This window comes from Oncorhynchus masou, chromosome 18 (genome assembly GCF_036934945.1).
Source record: "Oncorhynchus masou masou isolate Uvic2021 chromosome 18, UVic_Omas_1.1, whole genome shotgun sequence".
Lineage (NCBI taxonomy): Eukaryota > Metazoa > Chordata > Actinopteri > Salmoniformes > Salmonidae > Oncorhynchus > Oncorhynchus masou.
In genome coordinates, this window is record NC_088229.1 from 53,776,510 (window position 1) to 53,796,930 (window position 20,421).

At 42.8% G+C, this 20,421-nt stretch overlaps 1 protein-coding gene across 5 annotated transcripts; it reads right to left on the minus strand.

The window, feature by feature from the left end:
* Positions 1–243: 243 nt before the first annotated feature.
* Positions 244–20,377, minus strand: dcakd (dephospho-CoA kinase domain containing). 5 transcript variants are annotated; one of them, XR_010450188.1, is made up of 7 exons: positions 20,038–20,377; positions 19,230–19,342; positions 11,426–11,629; positions 11,029–11,116; positions 5,986–8,374; positions 2,688–3,234; positions 244–500 (listed from the first exon to the last, which is right to left on the minus strand). XR_010450188.1 is itself a non-coding variant. In XM_064923685.1 (5 exons), exons 2-5 carry the CDS (start codon positions 19,339–19,341, stop codon positions 8,089–8,091), a joined length of 690 nt encoding a protein of 229 aa, XP_064779757.1. In that variant the 5' UTR covers position 19,342; positions 20,038–20,377; the 3' UTR covers positions 4,807–8,088. The 5 variants fall into 5 exon arrangements, 2 of the variants coding, with proteins under 2 accessions (XP_064779757.1, XP_064779758.1); XR_010450187.1 differs by having other exon boundaries at positions 2,678–3,234; XR_010450189.1 differs by lacking the exon at positions 2,688–3,234.
* Between the last annotated feature and the right edge of the window lie 44 nt (positions 20,378–20,421).

Sequence of the window (20,421 nt, forward strand, 5' to 3'; positions counted from 1 at the left end):
AATGAACAGACCATTATCAGCGCCTATAAGTGACCCTCTAGGTACCAAACAGTAAATCAAATCAAATTTTGTTGGTCACATATACATGTTCAGCAGATGTTAATGTGAGTGTAGCTAAATGCTAGTTCTGACATTGTAACTATCTAACAAGTCATCTATGAATTACACAATTACCTAATACACACAAATCTAAGTAAAAGAATGGAATAATTGTTATGCACTTGAGTGAGGACCCAAAAGTGATTTAACAAAAACAGAGTTCTTTAATGTGAACACAGGGAAGACATAGATCCTCTTCAGATGTAGATAATGGAAAACATAGACAACCCGCAGAGAGGGCGACAAATGAAACATAAAGTCCCTCTGAATATTACAAGAGAGTCCCCTTCTTAGCAGCAGAGGAGAATAGCTGGGTTAGCGGCGACAGGCTGCAGGTCGCTCTGGGTAGGCGCGGGTCGTAGAGGAACAGTGGTACCTGATCTCACGTAGCATCAGATGAACTGGACACAGTGCAAACGAAAGACAGTTAGCTGAGTACAGGATGCACCTGCCTGGCAGATTCCGACAGGATAGGACAAGGATGAAGCAAACGAGACGATAGTTTGTTTCTGGCATGAGAAACTCAAACGAGAATCTGACACCGAAAGAAGCAGGAACAGAGAGAGAAATAGAGACCTAATCAGAGGGAAAAAGGGAACAGGTGGGAAAAGGGTGAACAAGGTAGTTAGAGGAGATGAGGAACAGCTGGAGGAGGAGAGAAAGAGAAGGTAACCTAATAAGACCAGCAGAGAGAGACAGAGTGAAGAGAAAGAACAGGAACAAGACATAATAAGACATGACAATAATAATATATAGATATAAATATATGGAAGAGCAATGATGCAATAGATGGTATAAAATGAGTGTATAAACAGTTGAAGTCAGAAGTTCACATACACTTAGGTTGCAGTCATCAACCACTCCACAAATTTCTTGTTAACAAACTATAGTTTTGGCAAGTCGGTTAGGACATCTACTTCTAGCATGACACAAGTCATTTTTTCCAACAATTGTTTACAGACAGATTATTTCACTTACAATTCCAGTGGGTCAGAAGTTTACATACACCAAGTTGACTGTGCCTTTAAACAGCTTGGAAAATTCCAGAAAATTATGTCATGGCTTTAGAAGCTTCTGATAGGCTGATTGACATAATTTGAGTCAATTGGAGGTGTACCTGTGGATATATTTGAAGGCCTACCTACAAACTCAGTGCCTTTTTACTTGACATCATGGGAAAATCAAAAGAAATAAGCCAAGACCTCAGAAAAAAAATTGTAGACCTCCACAAGTCTGGTTCATCCTTGGGAGCAATTTCCAAACGTCTGAAGGTACCACGTTCATCTGTAAAAACAATAGTACACAAGTATAAACACTATGGGACCACGCAGTCATCATACCGCTCAGGAAGGAGACGCATTCTGTCTCCTAGAGATGAACGTACTTTGGTGCGAAAAGTGCAAATCAATCCCAGAACCACAGCAAAGGACCCTGTGAAGATGCTGCAGGAAACAGGTACAAAAGTATCTATATCCACAGTCAAACGAGTCCTATATCAACCTAAAAGGCTGCTCAGCAAGGAAGAAGCCACTGCTCCAAAACCGCCATAAAAAAGCCAGACTAAGGTTTGCAACTGCACATGGGGACAAAGATCATACTTTTTGGAGAAATGTCCTCTGGTCTGATGAAACAAAAATAGAACTGTTTGGCCATAATGATGTTTGGAGGAAAAAGGAGGACGCTTGCAAGCCGAAGAACACCATCCCAACCGTGAAGCACGGGGTTGGCAGCATCATCTTGTGGGGGTGCTTTTCTGCAGGAGGGACTGGTGCACTTCACAAAATAGATGGCATAATGAGGGCAGAAAATAATGTGGATATATTGAAGCAACATCTGAAGACATCAGTCAAGAAGTTAAAGCTTGGTCGCAAATGGGTCTTCCAAATGGACAATGAGCCCAAGCATACTTCCAAAGTTGTGGCAAAATAGCTTAAGGACAACAAAGTCAAGGTATTGGAGTGGCCATCACAAAGCCCTGACCTCAATCCCATAGAAAATGTGTGGGCAGAACAGTAACAATGTGTGCGAGCAAGGAGGCCTACAAACCTGACTCAGATTACAACAGCTCTGTCAGGAGGAATGGGACAAAATTCACCCAAGTTATTGTGTGAAGCTTGTGGACGGCTACCCGAAATGTTTGACCCAAGTTAAACAATTTAAAGGCAATGTTATCAAATACCAATTGAGTGTATGTAAACTTCTGACCCACTGGAAATGTGATGAAAGAAATAAAAGCTGAAATAAATCAGTCTCTCTACTATTATTCTGACATTTCACATTCTTAAAATAAAGTGGTGATCCAGGGAATATTACTAGGATTAAATGACAGGAATTGTGAAAAACTGGTGTATGTAAACTTCCGACTTCAACTGTACATATGAGATTAATAATGTTTACAAATCTTGCATTACTCAAGTGGCATTATTAAAGTGACTAGTGATCCATGTATTAAAGTGGCCATTAATTTCATGTCTGTATGAAGGCAGCAGCCTCACTGTGATAGTGGTGGCTGTTTAACAGTCTGATGGCCTTGAGACTGAAAAAGAGCTTCTGACTCTCGGTCCCAGCTTTGACGCACCTGTACTGACCTCGCCTCCTGGATGGTAGCAGGGTGGACAGGCAGTGGCTCGGGTGGTTGTTGTCCTTGATGATCTTTTTGGCCTTCCTGTGACATCGGGTGCTGTAGGTGTCCTGGAAGACAGGTAATTTGTCCCCGGTGATGCGTTGTGCAGCCAGCACCACCCTCTGGAAAGCCCTGTGGTTATGGGCGGTCCAGTTGCTGGATCAGGCAGTGATACAACCCAACAGGATGCTCTCAATTGTGCATCTGTAAAAGTTTGTGAGGGTTTTAGGTGACAAGACACATTTCTTCAGCCTCCTGAGGTTGAAGAGGCACTGGTGCGCATTCTTCACCACAATGTCTGTGTGGGTGGGCCATTTCAGATTGTCTGTGATGTTTATGCCCGAGGAACTTAAAACTTTCCACCTTCTCCACTGCTGTCCCGTCGATGTGGATAGGGGGGTGCTCCCTCTGCTGTTTCCTGAAGTCCACAATCATCTCCTTTGTTTTGTTGACATTGAGTGAGAGGTTGTTTTCCTGACGCCACACTCTGACTTTGTTCGTATAGGTGCATACTAAATACCCCATATGAAATACAAGAAACATAGTATGGTTGGTGCTTGAGATGAATAGTTGTATTTGTAACAAATAAAAAACAAAGTACTATATTGCATTCAAAGTGTTTGTATTTGTCTCTCTTTGACAACAGTGGGTGGCAGAGACAGATAGGAAATCACTCGGACAAGAGATTCCAAAATGTCGCCACACTTTGGTGGAGCCTGAGGCTAATCTCTAAATGAAAACAACAAGACACCGTAAACTCTCTATCCCCTGCCAAGAAACAATTATCTGCTATCTTCCCCTCTGTAAATCACACAAAAAAGTTTGTGTGAATTGTGTGTGTACATGCATGCATTTGTGTGTGCGTGCATGTTCTGCACATGAATACATTGTTTGTGTGTGTGCACTGTGTGTCGTTGCACATATATGCACTATGCATGGGTTCCATGTCAAATAAACTTGTCACTTGGTGGGAAAGAGACCTCATCTCAAAAACCCCACCAGTTCTACATCAGGTCCTTGTCTGTCTTTCAGAGGACTGACAAAGGGACACTTGGAATCTCTCCTAAACAGCTGGCTGACCAGACCAGTAAGTACAGTGGCCTGTGGACTGACAGCTGAAAACCACTATTAAAAATAGACTGCGCTTCATTCCTCTACTGTTGCCAATGGACCGGACAGCTCAGAGGTGATTTCTGGTACAGCCTGTGTGTGTGTATGTGTATGTGTGCGTGTCTGCGTATGAGTGAGTGTGTGTCTGATTGTCAGTACCAAGTGTGTGTGTGCTTGTCTGCATGTGTATGTGTATCTGCGTGTGCATATATGTGCGTGTCTGACTTAATTTGTTTGTGTGTGTGTTTGTGTGTGTGTGTGTGTGTGTGTGAGACTGTGGGTCCCCGGTGGCTCACTGCCCTTTAGCCCCTTCACTTTGCATTAATCTGCAGTCACTTGATAAAAGAGGAGCGTCGGCCAGCAGCGATGTACGAAGGAATCCAAGTAGCCAGTACACTCAGGCCACCCCAAGTCCCCTGATAGAGGAGAGACCCAGTGCAGTGCAAGGGTGACACACAGACACACAAATGCTACGCACTACACATACATGTACTTGGTATACACACACAAAATTGGTACCCACCACACACATTACCCACGACACACAGCACCAGACACATGTGGATTATGTCATTCCCTGCCGCCCTCCCACTAGCCTGACTGCTGCCAACACACAAACAGACAAGGCCCAGCCAGGAAGCAAGATCATACCAATGGAGGTCTCCCCTCTCAAGGCTGTGAACAATAAATTTCTGCAAGTTAGTCATCCTCAATGCATCCCGAAATGAAATAATTAGGTCCTTCAAGTCTGTGAGGTGCCGTTATATTTTTAAAGTCATTTTCAAGTAAATCGGTCAAAGAAAGACTTTGTGTTTACTCGGCCCATCCAATAACTGCAACATTAACTTTATTATAACTATCTTTATGGGACTATTGTTATAGTATGACAGAATGTAGTGTGCCTCTATAAAAATGTTAGTATCTTAAGAGTATGAGAATGCAATATTACGAAAGGATGCAAAAGCACAATGTAGGATGGGACATTGTAGTAATATAGTTCTGTTTATTTTCAGACATGGATAAGAGATCATTGACATTCTTTTACTTTTTTTTTTTTACAGCAGCTGATAAAACAGATAAAATCTTTTAGTTCCTCGTGTGCGGATGTAAAAAAAAAATTAAAAAAAATAGAGTTGACTGAAAAAGTACAGAAGATACTGTAGCTTCAAGTGTTAGAAAAGACACAGTGGCATCAAGGAAGTATTTATCTTCATTCCTTCGACCGTTTAGAAAACTCTTTAGTTTGACAAGTGGATTGTCGAATACATCACCTATGTCTTCATTCTAGCGTCATCACAGAGTCAATCAAATATTTTTTAAACTGATTAGTTTACCCATATTACATAGTTACCCCATCCTTAAAATTCTATTTATCCTAAATCACAAATGCACCAAATTTTATTGATAAACAGGAAGTAATCTATGGAACCTGGGAGTTTACTTTCTCACATATTAGCATTAGCATTGTTGCGCACAAAATAATAAGACTTATAGGAGCCATGGTAGCATGATCGAAGCATTCCCAAATCAACTCAGTCACTTCATTCCAACTCCCTACCATCCCCATTGCTTTGTGTTGTTAGGTTCTAATTCTCAGAGTAAAAACACACATTATGAAAGCCCAGAGGGTCAATACAGCTGCATTCAGACAAAACATGTTTCCACCACCACAAGTATATAAACTCCAATTTAGGCACTCCTTCTCTCAAATCCTTACATATTTTATGGTTCAACAGGAAGACTAAGTAATAGGGTAATAAACCATAATTTATTTTGCCTAATCCACAGATGTCCATCCGTATCCCCTATAGCACTCCTGTGACTTCTTCCCGTCCATCCAATACATTCCAAAGCCATCTGGCTCCTACAGATAACCATTAACTTCTGATGTAAAAACCAGTCTCTTTCACTGCTTAGATACTATACTTTTGAGTATAACAATGTTCCAAGTTTAACGAAGAATCTAACAGTATCCAACGCCGTTAACACTAAGTAAACAACTTTAAAGATCGTGCCAACAAACATAGTCGCCCTGCTTCTAGCTCCTAGACAACTTTGCAGTATTTTAGTTTTTAAAAATTATTTCTTACATTATTTTCTCTATTACCTACAGGCGAAAATCACTTTTGGATATTAGATTGGTGGTCACTCACCATAAATTGAACTTCCTGGACCCTTTGTTTAAACTGCCCGAGGCAACTCCATTCATCCCGGGTGACACTCCAAAACAACTGCCGAAGGAGAAGTGGGGACTTAGTCAGACTCAGGAAACAGGCATACCACCTACTGCTTCAGAGTATATTACTCTGTAACCGTCAATCCCTGGACAATAAAATATATGAGCTCAGTGCAAGGATCGTCCAGACAGAGACATATTCTGCTTTACAGAATCGTGGCTCTCTCTGGACACATTGTCCCCGTCCATAGAACCAGCGTGGTCCTACGTTCATTGTGTGGTCAGGAACAAACAACTATCCGGGAAACACAAAGGTAAGGAGCATGTTTCATGACAAACAACTCATGGTGTTATTGGGTAACGTACAGGAACTCAAGTCCTTTGGTTCTCCCGATCTGGAATACCTCCTTCAAATGCCGACCACATTACCTCCCAAGACAGTTGTCTTCGGTAATAGTCACTGCCATGTACATTTCCTCACAAGCAGACACTGCGACGGCACTCAAGAAACCGCATATCCTGAAGGAACATTTATTGAGGCTGGGGACTTTAACAAAGGAAATCTGAGGAAAACACTACCAAAATGCTATCAACATCTTTGCTACTCGTGGTGCGAGAATTCTTGTTCATTGCTACTCTCCCTTCTGGGATGGCTACAAGGCCCTAACCTCCCTTCGGAAATCTGACCATACCTCTTCCTCAATGTCAACAAAAGCTGATCGTGGACAGGAGCTGATCGTGAACTACAGGAGACAGCAGAGAGAGCACACCCTCATCCAAATTGACAGAGACCTGAAATGATCCCTTCACACCAACAATGTGGTGAAGAAGGCGCAACAACACCTCTTCAACCCCTAAGTCCCTCACAAACATCTACAGATGCACCCTTGAGAGCATCCTGTCAGGCAGTATAACTGCCTGGTATGGCAATTGTACCGTCGATAACAGCAGGGCACTCTAGGGGTGGTACGGTCCGCCCAATGCACCATCGGGGGCACACTGCCTGCCCTCCAGGATATCTACAGCACCCGGTGTCACAGGAAGGCCAAGATCATCATCAAGGACCTCAGCCACCTGAGCCACGGACTGTTCACCCCGCTACCATCTAGAAGACAGAGACAGTACATCAAAGCTGGGACCGAGAGACTGATAAACAGCTTATATCCCCAGGCCATCAGTGTTAAATAGCCACCACTAGATGGCCTCCACCCAGTACTGTGCTGTCTGCCCACTACCCTACTCTGCCCCTCAGTCACTATCACTAGCTGGCCACCACCGGGTACTCTAGCCTGCACCTTAGGGACTACTACATAGTCAATGACCACTGGTCACTTTAATAATATTTACATACTATTTATACATCCATTGCTGTACTACATAAAACATTTTTAAAAATAAATTTGCGATTATTGTGTGCTTGTTGAAATTTACTGCCACCGATCGATAGGAACATAAGCATATCGCTGCACCCACTATATAGCACTTGTTAAACTGTGTACGCAAACAATAACATTTCATTTTAAGAAATCTAAATCTTCGGTCGCTGACTCTCCAGGTCCATACACCACTCACTAAAGGTAAATATGCAATTTCAGTGAACTATCCCTTTAACATGTAAAACAAATAGGCACAATGAGCTAAAAACATTCTTACATCACCAGTATTGCTTCTCAGCCCATGCTGAACTATTCTGTCCAGATATCTCATACAGAAAAGATATTTGCTTTAAAAAAAGCAGTCTAGTGACTCCAAAAATATTTTCCCAAATAACTTCTTGGCTTTTAAAATGCAAACCAAGGAAACCTAGGTGTTCACTGTTTCCTGTAGCATTCAAAGAGCAACAAGGAATTTACACAAGAAAACATCTCACGTTACTTGACCACTTTCTAAGTACAAACTGCATGTGAACTTTCAACTCACGCCATAACACATAACCGACTATTGGACCTCTCACCACACGTGCTGGGCCCAGTGGTCGGTTACATGCTATGGCTTAAGTTCAAAGTGCCGCAGTCTCAATCACAATTCAACACTGCATTGCCATAGGAGGGCGACTCTCGTCAAACTCTCACTCCATTCGCTAAGACGCCAGCAATTTGGCGGCGTATAGAAGTAGTCCGCCCAGGCCGGCAGCGGTCGCTATGGCAATGGCCCTGGCCAGCAAGAACTCCATAGAGTCCTCGAGCTTGGTGTGCAGCCGCAGCACCTGGCGCTGGGTGTCCTCGCGGCTGCCCGAGTTTTCCACCACGTGACTGGCCAATCCCCGCTTCTCATTTAGGGGCATCTGGGCGGCCACACGCTGCTCCGCCTGCTCCTGGGTCAGCCCGTCCCGGTTCATGAGGCGCGACAGCTGGGTGGCCGGGTCACTGGATCAGGAAAAGAGAACATGCTTAACCCTTTACACTGGCAGATTTGGACAATGATTAAGCGCCTAAATTGGAATGCAGTGGCTGTACAGTAACATGATATACATGACATCAGAGGGTTTTGACTGACAGCCGTTCTAAAATTGAGCATTGCATGAAAATAAGTTGCACCCATCCCTCCAGCTAATTGGGCAACTTTGGCAATTGTTTTGTTGTCTGGGTGAGGGAAATGCTGTAAATTACAAAAATGAGACTTGAGGAATATAATACTGATTTGATGTCATACAATGCACTCATGACTCTGTTCTATGGCCACCACAATTACGATGTGCTTCTGTGAATTGCCTTGTGAAAGCCTAACACTAATATAGTATTTCATAATTTAGCTGGTAATGTTAGCAATAGAACAAGCGTTATATGTATGCCCACCTGACCCAGATTACAATTTATAATGGACCGTTGTTGGAAACAACATCTCCACTTCGCTGATCTTCAACACAGGGGCCCCACAAGGGTGCGTGCTCAGACCCCTCCTGTACTCCCTGTTCACCAATGACTGCGTGGCCACGCAAGCCTCCAATTCAATCATCAAGGTTGCAGATGTCACAACAGTAGTATTCCTGATTATCAACAACGACGAGACAGCCTACAGGGAGGTGGTGAGGGCCCTGGCGGAGTGGTGAAAGGGAAAAAAACTCCCTCTCAACGCCAACAAAACGAAGGAGCTGATCATGGACTACAGGAGACAGTAGAGGGAGAACACCTCTATCCACATAGACGGGACCGCAGTGGAGAAGGAGGAGAGGTTCACGTTTCTTGGCATACACATCACTGACAATCTGAAAATATCAACCCACAGACAGTGTGTTGATGAAGGCGCAACAGTACCTCTTCAACTTTAGGAGGCTGAATAAATTTGTCTAAAACCTAAAACCCTCACAAACGTTTACAGATGCACAATTGAGAGCATCCTGTCGGGTTGTATCACCACATTATTATTTCTAGTGACAGTTTCCCCAACTAACAATTCTAGCGACAGAGATAACGTTTTTGTAATGTTACCCACCACAGTGCCCTCAAAGCTCATCACTAAGCTAAGGACCCTGAGACTAAACACCTCCCTCTGCAACAGGATCCTGGACTTCCTGAAAGGCCGCCCACAGGTGGTAAGGGTAGGTAACAACACATCTGACACGCTGAACCTCAACAAGGTGGCTTCCTCAGGGGTGTTTGTGCTTAGTCGCCTCCTCTACACCCTGTTCATCCACGACTGTGTGGCCAAGCACGACTCCAACACCATCAATAAGTTTGCAGACGACACAACGGTGGTAGGCCTGATCACTGACAACGATGAGACAGCCGATAGGGAGGAGGTCAGAGACCTGGCAGCGTGGTACCAGGACAACAACCTCTCCCTCAACATTAAGACAAAGAGCTGATCGAGGACTACAGGAAAAGGAGGGCCGAGCACAAATTGACAGGTCTGTAGTGGAGCGGGGCCAAAGCTTCAAGTTCCTTGGTGTTCACATCACCAACAAACTATCATGGTCCAAACACACCAATTCAGTTTTGAACAGGGCATTAGAACACCTATTCCCCTCAGGAGACTGAAAAGAGTGTCCCCAGATCCTCAAAACGTTCTACAGCTGCACCATCAAGAGCATGACCGCCTGGTATGGAAACTGCTCGGCATCCGACCGCAAGGCGCTACAAAGAGTAGTGTGTATGGCCCAATAACCCGTACATTGACTTGGTACTGGTACCCCCTGTATATAGCCTCATTATTGTTATTTTACTTTCGTTTATTTAGAAAATACTTTCTTACTCTGCACTGTTTGTTAAGGGCTTGTAAGTATGCATTTCAAGGTCTACACCTGTTGTATTAGGCGGATGTGACAAATAACATTTTATTTGACCCATAATGTTCCCCAGATGTAGTTTTCAGTTAGTTAGGGGAACATTCTATGTACGTTAGCAAAAACCTCCTGAAACCTATTTAGCAGGTTCTGGCATTAGAGTTAGAAGATTATTCCCTAAATATTAAACAGAACGTGGTCACCATGACCTCAGAATATTCCATATTAAATGTTCTAGACACGTTTAATTGGAACGCTGCAAGAACTGTATCCATGGAATATTCTTTGAAGGAATATTCCCATAACCCTCGGAGAACTGGACACAGAAATGTTCTTGCAGCGTTCTCACGAAACGTGTCTAGAACATTAATATTGAATATTCTGAGGTCATGGTGACCACGTTCTGGGTAAGTTCTGTTTGACATTAAGGAAATGGTCTCTTGGAAACAATACTTGCCCTTGTTGAACTTCTCTCTGGTCTAGGTTTAGGAAAGCTACAAAGGCGCCGCATGGTTGTGCATTCAATTTACCTGAATTCTGAGCGCAGCGCACTACCCCAAAGCGCCGTGCTGCAATAGTTGTCATGATACTCAGTATCACAAAACTCAATGTATCATGGGAAGGAAAGTCAACATGAAGCAGAACACAATTCTTGAGGAAAACAGTCCTAAGGTAGGAAGCAAACAGATATTGTCGCATTTATTTTCCAAGCTAGAGCACATCATATTTTATGTTGAAACCTTTAAGCAGGTTCAAACCTTTAGAAATTAAAGGTCGGAGAGCCGTAGTTGGTCTTACCAGTACACCACCACAGTGTGGTTAAGGAAGCGGGTGAGACGCCTCGTCTCGAAGAGCAGGGGCACATCTAGCACCACGTAGCGATAACCTGGAGGGGAAAGAGCAGCAGCACTACAATAGAGCCCTCACACCAGAGCCGTGGAACTGCTGTACTGTACTGTGGCTCCTACCAATCCACCCTCTATGGAAAGTTACAATGTTAGGTATTCCATGGTTTATTCTCCATATGTCCTATTAAGAATTCCTTACACTTTTTCATGAGATTGTTATGACATATGCAATTTAGTGGCTTTACAAAATATAATACATTTGCTGTAGATGGGAAGACCACCCCAGGAAAAAATAAAAAATAATAATGTACTGCTGTAATTGTCTTTTTTACACTTAGTTAGCTAACCTCGGAGGAAGAAAAAGAAGATCTGTTTGAGCATGGCCTTGTGGATCTCTGGGTGGGTGATGGAGTTAAGCAGGCGCCGCTTGTCCTCGCTGGCGAAGATGAGCTGACCCAGCTTCTGCCGGTCGATCTCTCCATTTTCCAGCAGGATCTCGGGGCCAAAGTGCTTCACGATCCGGCAGTAGGCCGGACTGTGGGGCTCCACCACTGGCAAAGACACAGGACACGGTTAGCTTAACCTGATTAAAGACATGGGTCATATTCATTAAGGCACGCAACAGAATGTGTTCTCAAACATTTGCATCGGAAAACAAAAATTAGCATTTCTTAATTGACAAGTCCATGTAGTACCTCTCGGTTTCAGTCACATTTTTTCCCCTATTTGGTGCCTAATGAATACGACAACCCTTGCCACGGCTTTCTCACAGCCATCCAATATAAATACGCCTGTGTTGTCTAGGGTTGAATAGTTTCCCGGTATTTTACAAAAATGTTCCATCCCAAGATTTAACACATTTTCTCTGGGTAACCCAGTATTTCCAGCCAAAACAGGTAGTCTCAATCTAAAGCATATAAATATGTCTGGATTTGATTTAGAGCTTCTAACGGCATGAAAATTCAAGCCTGATGATACCTGAACCTGATGAACCATACATTAAGGATATTTTATGAGCCCATGCCTAAAAATGCCCAAACGATTTTGCCATTAACCAATGATTTACATGATAGATAGACTACCGCACATTATGCACGACAGAAGAACACGACAGAAGCCCATAGATGTAGTTATGCTAAATGGTAAATGAATGGTAAATGAATGCAACAAGCTCCAGTAAGCTAATATTTTTGAGTGTGGACTGTATTATGCTGCATTACATGGACTGGAATTACACACCGCGTTCAAACCATGCGATGCTGGTGCTGGACATGCAGCCTACAAAGGCTAGCGAATTTGATTTAAATTGTGAAATATAATAGAGCTTATTTTAACCATATACAGTTGAAGTCGGTAGTTTACATACACCTTAGCCAAATACATTTACACTCAGCTTTTCACAGTTCCTGACATTTAATCCTAGTAAAAATTCCCTGTCCTTAGGTCAGTTAGGATCACCACTTTATTTTAAGAATGTGAAATGTCAGCAAAATGGTAGAGAGAATTATTTCTTTCAGCTTTTATTTCTTTCATCACATTCCCAGTGGGTCAGAAGTTTACATGCACTCAATTTGTATTTGGTAGCATTGCCTTTAAATTGTTTAACTTGGTTCAAATGTTTCGGGTAGCCTTCCACAAGCTTCCCACAATAAGTTGGGTGAATTTTGTCCCATTCCTCCTGACAGAGCTGGTGCATTTGGAAGACCAATTTGCAACCAAGCTTGAACTTCCTGACTGATGTCTTGAGATGTTGCTTCAATACATCCACATCATTTTCCGTCCTCATGATTCTATCTATTTTGTGAAGTGCACCAGTCCCTCCTGCAGCAAAGCACCCCCACAACATGATGCTGCCACCCCCGTGCTTAACGGTTGGGATGGTGATCTTCGGCTTGCAAGCCTGCCCCTTTTTCCTCCAAAAATAACGATGGTCATTATGGCCAAACAGTTCTATTTTTGTTTCACCAGACCAGAGGACATTTCTGTTACGTTCCCCAGTTTATGTGTTGTAGTTTGTGTATTTGCATGTGTTTATTTCAGGAAATGGCTTCCTGAAATCCCTCAAGCAGCTGATTGGTCAACTCCATGGCTAATTGGAGAGCTGACCCCACCCCCTCGTCAAGACGCAGCTGTCTCCAATTACCCATTCATTCTGAAGCTATATAAATGCCAGTGTTCTGTTCAGGAGAGAGATTTGCTGGGAGGTCATTAGAGAGATTTGCTGGGAGGTCATTAGAGAATTTTGCTAGAGGTAGATTTGCTAGAGGAATTTTGCTAGAGGTAGATTTGCTAGAGAGAATTTTGCTGGAGGTAGATTTGCTAGAGAGAATTTTGCTGGAAGTAGATTTGCTAGAGAGTTTTGCTGGGAGGTCATTGCTGAGAGTTGGTATGTTTAGTGAGTTTGTTGCTCAGATAGCGCTTATTTGACATCCTTTGTTTCTTAGTTTGTTTGCGAAAATTGTTTAATATTCTGTTTCATTTGTTCCCAGGGGGGAAGGGGAAGGCACCTAGGGAGTGCTTAGGCAAGAGGCCCGCGGGCATACATATACCCGTAGCATATTTGCTGTCTAGGCACACTAGGTAAGACCTGGGCGGACCACCCCCTTGTATTTTGGTTAGGGCACCAGGTGGTGCTAAATTAGGTAAGTAGTGGGTAGGCAGGTAAGATAGGAGAGGGGGGGCTTTGAGATTTACTTTCTTTGCTTTGGTTCCGTCCAGCCCCTTTTCCCCATATTACCGTGTAAAGGAATAAAGTCCTTGTAAACGGTACCACATTCTGTCTGTTGTCATCCTTACTCACACCTACAGTCCATACCTTTTTCACTTCACGGAGAGTTTAGTTGTAGCAGGGTGTCGCGTTCCCTCTTCATAGAGGCGTGCGTAACAATTTCTCCAGGAAGTACAATCTTTGTCCCCATGTGCAGTTGCAAACCGTAGTTTGGATTTTTTATGGCGGTTTTGGAGCAGTGGCTTCTTCCTTGGTGAGTGGCCTTTTAGGTTATGTCGATATAAGACTCGTCTTACTGTGGATATAGATACTTGTGTACCCGTTTCCTCCAGAATCTTCACAATGTCCGTTGTTGTTCTGAGATTGATTTTCACTTTTCGCACCAAAGTACGTTCATTTCTAGGAGACAGAACTTGTCTCCTTCCTGAGCGGTATGATGGATGCGTGATCCCATGGTGTTTATACTTGTGTACTATTGTATGATGGAATTTTCTGGAATTTTCAAAGCTGTTTAAAGGCACAGTCAACTTAGTGTATGTTCACTTCTGACCCACTGGAATTGTGATACAGTGAAATAATCTGTCTGTAAACAATTTTTGGAAAGATTACTTGTGTCATGCACAAAGTAGATATCCTATCCGACTTGCCAAAACCATAGATTGTAAACAAGAAATTTGTGGAGTGGTTGAAAAACAAGTTAATGACTAAACTTCCGACTTCAACTGTATAGGCTACCTTTCATAATAATCCTACCCATTTCACTCTCTATTGTTGCTTCATTTCTTCCTCGCTTTCAACAGCTAAATTAAATATGTTGTACTTATCTTCATAATTGTAATGACAATGAATAACATAGGACTAGAATAAGATGCAAACGGCTTTCAATTATTTTCACAAAGATTGAATGGTTATGGTCTGAATAAATTGCGTGTGTTCTCTCTTCTTTCAAAACTCCCCGCGAGTTCTATTGGCTGCTGTAATTAACATTCAGCAAACAAGAACTTGCATCCCACTTCGAATAGTCTATTATTAAACGGAAGAGAAACAAAAATGTCCAGCAATAGTCTAGCTTTTCCTGGGACTCCAAGAGCTAACCCACTTGGCACAGATGTCAATTCAACGTCTATTCCACATTGGGTCAACCAGTGTGCGCCCAGTGGGAAGAAGCGTTTAAAGGAGAGAGGCCAGCGTAGCGCAGGTGCGTATTGCGTAAGAGACAGAGGCTATAAGTTAGAAGCTTATGCATCACCCATCATTCATTAGATAAACAACGCTAATACTGCATTCAATTTATTACCTGAAAGAGGTAGGGTAGGATTTTATATATACTGAACAACAATATAAACGCAAGTGTAAAGTATTGGTCCAATGTTTCATGAGCTGAAATAAGATCCCACAAATGTTCCATATGCACAAAATGCTTATTTCTCTCAAATTTGGTGCACATATTTGTTTACATTCCTGTTAGTGAGCATTTCTCCGATGCCAAGATAATCCAGCCACCTGACAGTTGTGGTATATCAAGAAGCTGATTTAAAAAGCATGCTTACACAGGTGCACCTTGTGCTGTGGACAATGGAAGGCCACTCTAAAATGAACAGTTGTCACATAATACAATACCACAGATGTGTCAAGTTGAGGGAGCGTGCAATTTGAATGCTAACTGTAGGGAACGTCCACCAGTGCTGTTGCCAGAGAATTTAATGTTAATTTCTATACCCTAAGCCGCCTCCGTCTTTTTAGAGAATTTGGCAGTACGTCCAACTGGCCTCACAACCACAGACCACGTGTATGGCTTTGTGTGGGTGAGCGGTTTGCTTATGTCAACGTTATGAAAAGAGTGCCCTATGGTGGAGGTGGGGTTATGGTATGGCAGGCATAAGCTACAGACAAACACAATTGCATTTTATCGATGAAAATCTGTGACCAACAGATGCATATCTATATTCCCAGTCACGTGAAATCCATAGATTAGGGCCTAATTATTTTTTTGAATTGACTGATATCCTCTTAACTCAGTAAAATCTTTGAAATCGTTGCATAATGCATTTAGATTTTTGTTCAGTGTGTATACAGTGCATTTATTCCACATTTTGTTATGTTACAGACTTATTCTAAAATGGATTAAATAGTTTTTTGGGGGGCGTAAATCAGGAAACCCGTCAGTATCTGGTGTGACCACCATTTGCCTCATGCAGCGCGAGTGGTAGCCTAGTGGTTAGAGCGTTGGACTGGTAACCGAAAGGTTGCAAGTTCAAATCCCCGAGCTGACAAGGTACAAATCTGTCGTTCTGCCCCTGAACAGACAGTTAACTCACTGTTCCTAGGCCGTCATTGAAAATAAGAATTTGTTCTTAACTGACTTGCCTAGTAAAATAGAGGTAAAATAAAAAAATAAAAAAATCTCCTTTGCATAGAGTTGATCAGGCTGTTGATTGTGGCTTCTTCAATGGCTGTGCAAAGTTGCTGGATATTGGTGGGAACTGGAACACGCTGTGTATGTGTCAATCCAGAGCATCCCAAACATGCTCAATGCATGTTGTGTATGCAGGCCATGAAAGAACTGGGACATTTTCAGCCTCCAGGAATTTTGTACATATCCTTGTGACATGTGGTCGTGCATTATCAGGCTGAAAAATGTGGTGATGGCAGCAGATGAATGCACAACAATGGGCCTCAAGATCTCGATACGGTATCTCTGTGCATTCAAATTGCCATTGTTAAAATGCAATTGTGTTCATTGGCCCGTAGCTTATGCCTGCCTATAGCATAACCCCACCGCCTCCATGGGGCAGTCTGTTCGCAATGTTGACGTCAGCAAGCCACTCGCACACACAACGTCATCTGTCCAGTACAGTTGAAACCGGGATTCAGCCGTGAAGAGCACACTTCTCTAGTGTGCTAGTGGCCATGAAGTCGGTTACGACGCCAAACTACAGTCAGGTCCAGACCCTGGTGAGGACAATGAGCAGGCAGGTGAGCTTGTTTCTGCAGAAATTATTCCGTTGTACAAACCCAGTTTCATCAGCTGCCCAGGTGGCAGGTCTCAGACGATTCCGCAGGTGAAGAGCCCTGATGTGGAGGTCCTGGGCTGGCGTGGTTACAGATGGTCTGCTGTTGTAATGCCGGTTGGACATACTGCCAAATTCTTTAAAACAACGTTGGAGGCTGCTTATGGTAGAGAAATGAACATTAAATTCAATGGGATATCTGTGGCACTGTATTGTGTGACAAAACTGCACATTTAGAGTGGCCTTTTATTGTCCCTAGCGCAATCTGATACCTGTCAGATGGATGGATTAGTTTGGCAAAGGAGAAATACTAACTAACGGGAATGTAAACAAATTTGTGGACAACATTTTAGAGAAATAAGCTTTTGGTGCATATGGAAAATTCCGGGGATATTTTATTTCAGCTCGTGAAACATGGGATCAACACTTTATATGTTGCGTTTGTTTAGTGTAATATACCAGTTTCTCAGTTACTTATCCCGGGAAAAGGGTGTGGGTTTGGGACGTAAATCTCAGTAATTCTCGGTAACCCGGTTCCCGCTATTCAACCCTAGCGTTGTCAAAACAGACAGAATCCCTTTAAATATGTAAACAGGACAGCTCTTTCAAAATGAGTCTGGATTGAATAAGACCGGATTCATGATGGCATATCAGAAAAGGCTGGTGGGAGGAGCTACATTGGGTATAGAAAGTCATCACCGCTTTCAAAAATATTCACATTTTGTTGCCTTACAGCCTGAAATGAAAACATAACATCCAGCTTTATTTATACACAGTAACCCACAATATCCAAGTAAAACATTTTTTAAACTCTGGAAACAAATTAAAAGTAAAACAGTAATAAGTGAACCCCCTTAGAATTGCAATTGCAAACTTGCTGAGGTATAACCAACCACCTTCCAGATCACAAATCAAGCTAATTGGCTTCCATCTGTGATCAATTGTAGTGACTTTGATTAGTTCAAAATAAAAGCAGTTGTTGATAGAGGACTGCTTAGTAGTGCAATTCAAAGCAAAGAATCCACTATGGGCGGAAAGGTTTTTTCAAAAGATCTACGAGATAAAGTTGTGGAAAGGCACAAGTCAGGGGATGGATATAAAATATTTCAAAGGCTTTACCTATCCCTCGGAGCACAGTGAAGACCATTATTAAGAAGTGGAAGGCGTATGGCACCACCCAGACCATGCATAGATCAAGCCATCCCTCCAAACTGGATGACCGGGCAAGGAGGAGACTGATCAGAGAGGCAAGAAGGAAAAAACCACATCAAGTCTCGTTTGAGCTTTTGCCAAAAGGTGCTGTGGTCAGATGAGACCAAAATTGAACTTTTTGGGCTGAATGTAAAAAGGTCTGGTCGAAAACCCAATACATCTTTCCACCCAAATAACACCATGTCTACAGTAAAGTATGGCCATGGCAGCATCCTGTTGTGGGGTTGTTTCTCTTCAGCAGAGACAGGAGCACTTGTCAGGAAAGAAGGGAAAATGGACAGTGCAAAATACTGACAGATTCTTGAGAACCTGCAGCCCTCTGCCAGGAAGTTGAAAATAGTTCACGTTTCAACATGACAATGACCCAAAACACACCGCCAAAGCAACCGTACAGTGGTTGAAGGACAAGAAGGTGAATGTCCAAGGATGGCCTAATCAGAGCCCAAGGATGGCCTAATCAGAGCCCCAAATCCCATCAAGAACCTGTGGAATGACTTGAAGAGTGCAGTCCATGCGCGGTCACCGTGCAATTTGACTGAGCTTGAACAACTCTGCAAGGAAGAACGGACAAATATTGCACAGTCTAGATGTACAAAGTTAGCAGAGACGTATTCAAAGAGACTCATGGCTGTAATTCATGCAAACGGCAGATCCACCGAGTATTAACTTTCAGATGTTTTTGTATTAAAACAATTCACTTGGATATTGTGGGTTACTGTGTGTAAATAAAATCAGATTATATGGGTTTTCATTTCAGGCTATAAGGCAACAAAACATTTTGAAAGGTCGTGCTGACTTTCCATACCCACTATATAGATAGAATGTCTGGAATGGAATTAATGGAAAGGCGCCAAATATGTGGTTTCCATGTTTGATACTGTTCTATCGATTCCATTCGAGTCTTTACAATGAGCCCATACTCATATATCCTCCCACCAACCTCCTTTGCATGACATAGTGATCAATACAAATAAATTGGGGCACGCTCAAGTAAATTTTGCATAGGGCTTTAAACTGCACAATGTTTTTTTTTAATGAATGCAAATACAAGAGTGTGGAATGCCAAAATGGACCCAATATTGTGTGTGTGTGTGTGTGTGTGTGTGTGTGTGTGTGTGTGTGTGTGTGTGTGTGTGTGTGTGTGTGTGTGTGTGTGTGTGAGAGAGGGGGAAAAATCCCTTTCAGTCCCATAGCTTGTACCTTTTCTAGCCACCACATCGGCATCGATAATGGGGCAGCCAAGCTCTCGCAGCAGAGAGGACACAGTGCTCTTCCCTGAGGCGATTCCTCCCGTCAACCCCACCAAAAACATCCTACAGAAACACGAAGATAGGTCAGAGTAGGTATTTGTATTTAGTATGGATCCCCATTAGCTGCTGCCAAAGCATCAGCTACTCTTCCTGGGGTCCGGCAAAGTTGAGGAAAGTTATACAATTTTCAAAACCTTACAATACATTCAAAACAGATTTCCCGACACATTAAGTGTGCCCTCAGGCCGCTACTCTACTACCACTTATCTACAACACAAATTCCATGTGTACGTGTCTGTTTGGTATGTATGTTATCGTATGTATGCATGTGTCTGAGCCTGTGTGTGTCTCTTCACAGTCCCCACTGTTCTATAAGGTGCATTTGTAGCTGTTTAAAAAAAAATCAGATTCTACTGCTTGGATCAGCATAGAGTTCCATGTAGTCATGGCTCTATGTAGTACTGTACACCTCCCATAGTCTGTTCTGAACTTGAGGACTGTGAAGAGACCTCTGGCGGCATGTCTTGTGGGGGATGCATGGGTGTCTGAGCTGTGTGGCAGTAGTTCAAACAAACAGCTCGGTGCGTTCACCATGTCAACAACTGTCACAAATACAAGTAGTTAGGCCTGCAGGTTTGCAGTGTGGTTAGGTTTAAAATCACACTTTCAGATCAATTGTAGAAATAGGCGGGGTTTATTACTTTGTGGCAACTTGTGATAACCCTGATTAAATCAGTAAACACTTTTTATTAACTTACTTTTGACCTCAAGAGTCCTTTCTTTCAATTAAAAACTGTGCAGGGGTAACGTTAGGGCAATCCGGTCCAAGAGATTGCACTGCAGCTATAACGTTAGCTCGCTAGCTGACGTCAGTTGTTGACAAGTCTTGTTCTTGTTGGATAACGTTTTCAAAACCATATCTATTTTCTCCAATAAGTCTGCACAGTCACTGCCGTCTCGGCCACAGACATTACGCATACCGTTGTCGACGATTTCAGCGCAATACAAGCCCAGCTTGACGAAAGTTGACAGTGTTCGGTTACGTTAGGTCAAAGATTTGTATAACAAACCCACGATAGACCACATCAGATCGCTGTCTCATCAGCAACACTAAAAAAGTACGTCCGGGTCACAGATTTGAG

Coding starts and splice junctions, on each gene's coding strand:
- dcakd (XM_064923685.1), bottom strand. CDS start 19,341: ATGTTTTTGGTGGGGTTGACGGGAGGAATCGCCTCAGGGAAGAGCACT. Junction 11,117..11,425: donor CTTCTTTTTCTTCCTCCGAG/GTTAGCTAACTA, acceptor TTTCCCCTCCAG/GTTATCGCTACGTGGTGCTA. Junction 8,375..11,028: donor CACACTGTGGTGGTGTACTG/GTAAGACCAACT, acceptor TTCCTGATCCAG/TGACCCGGCCACCCAGCTGT.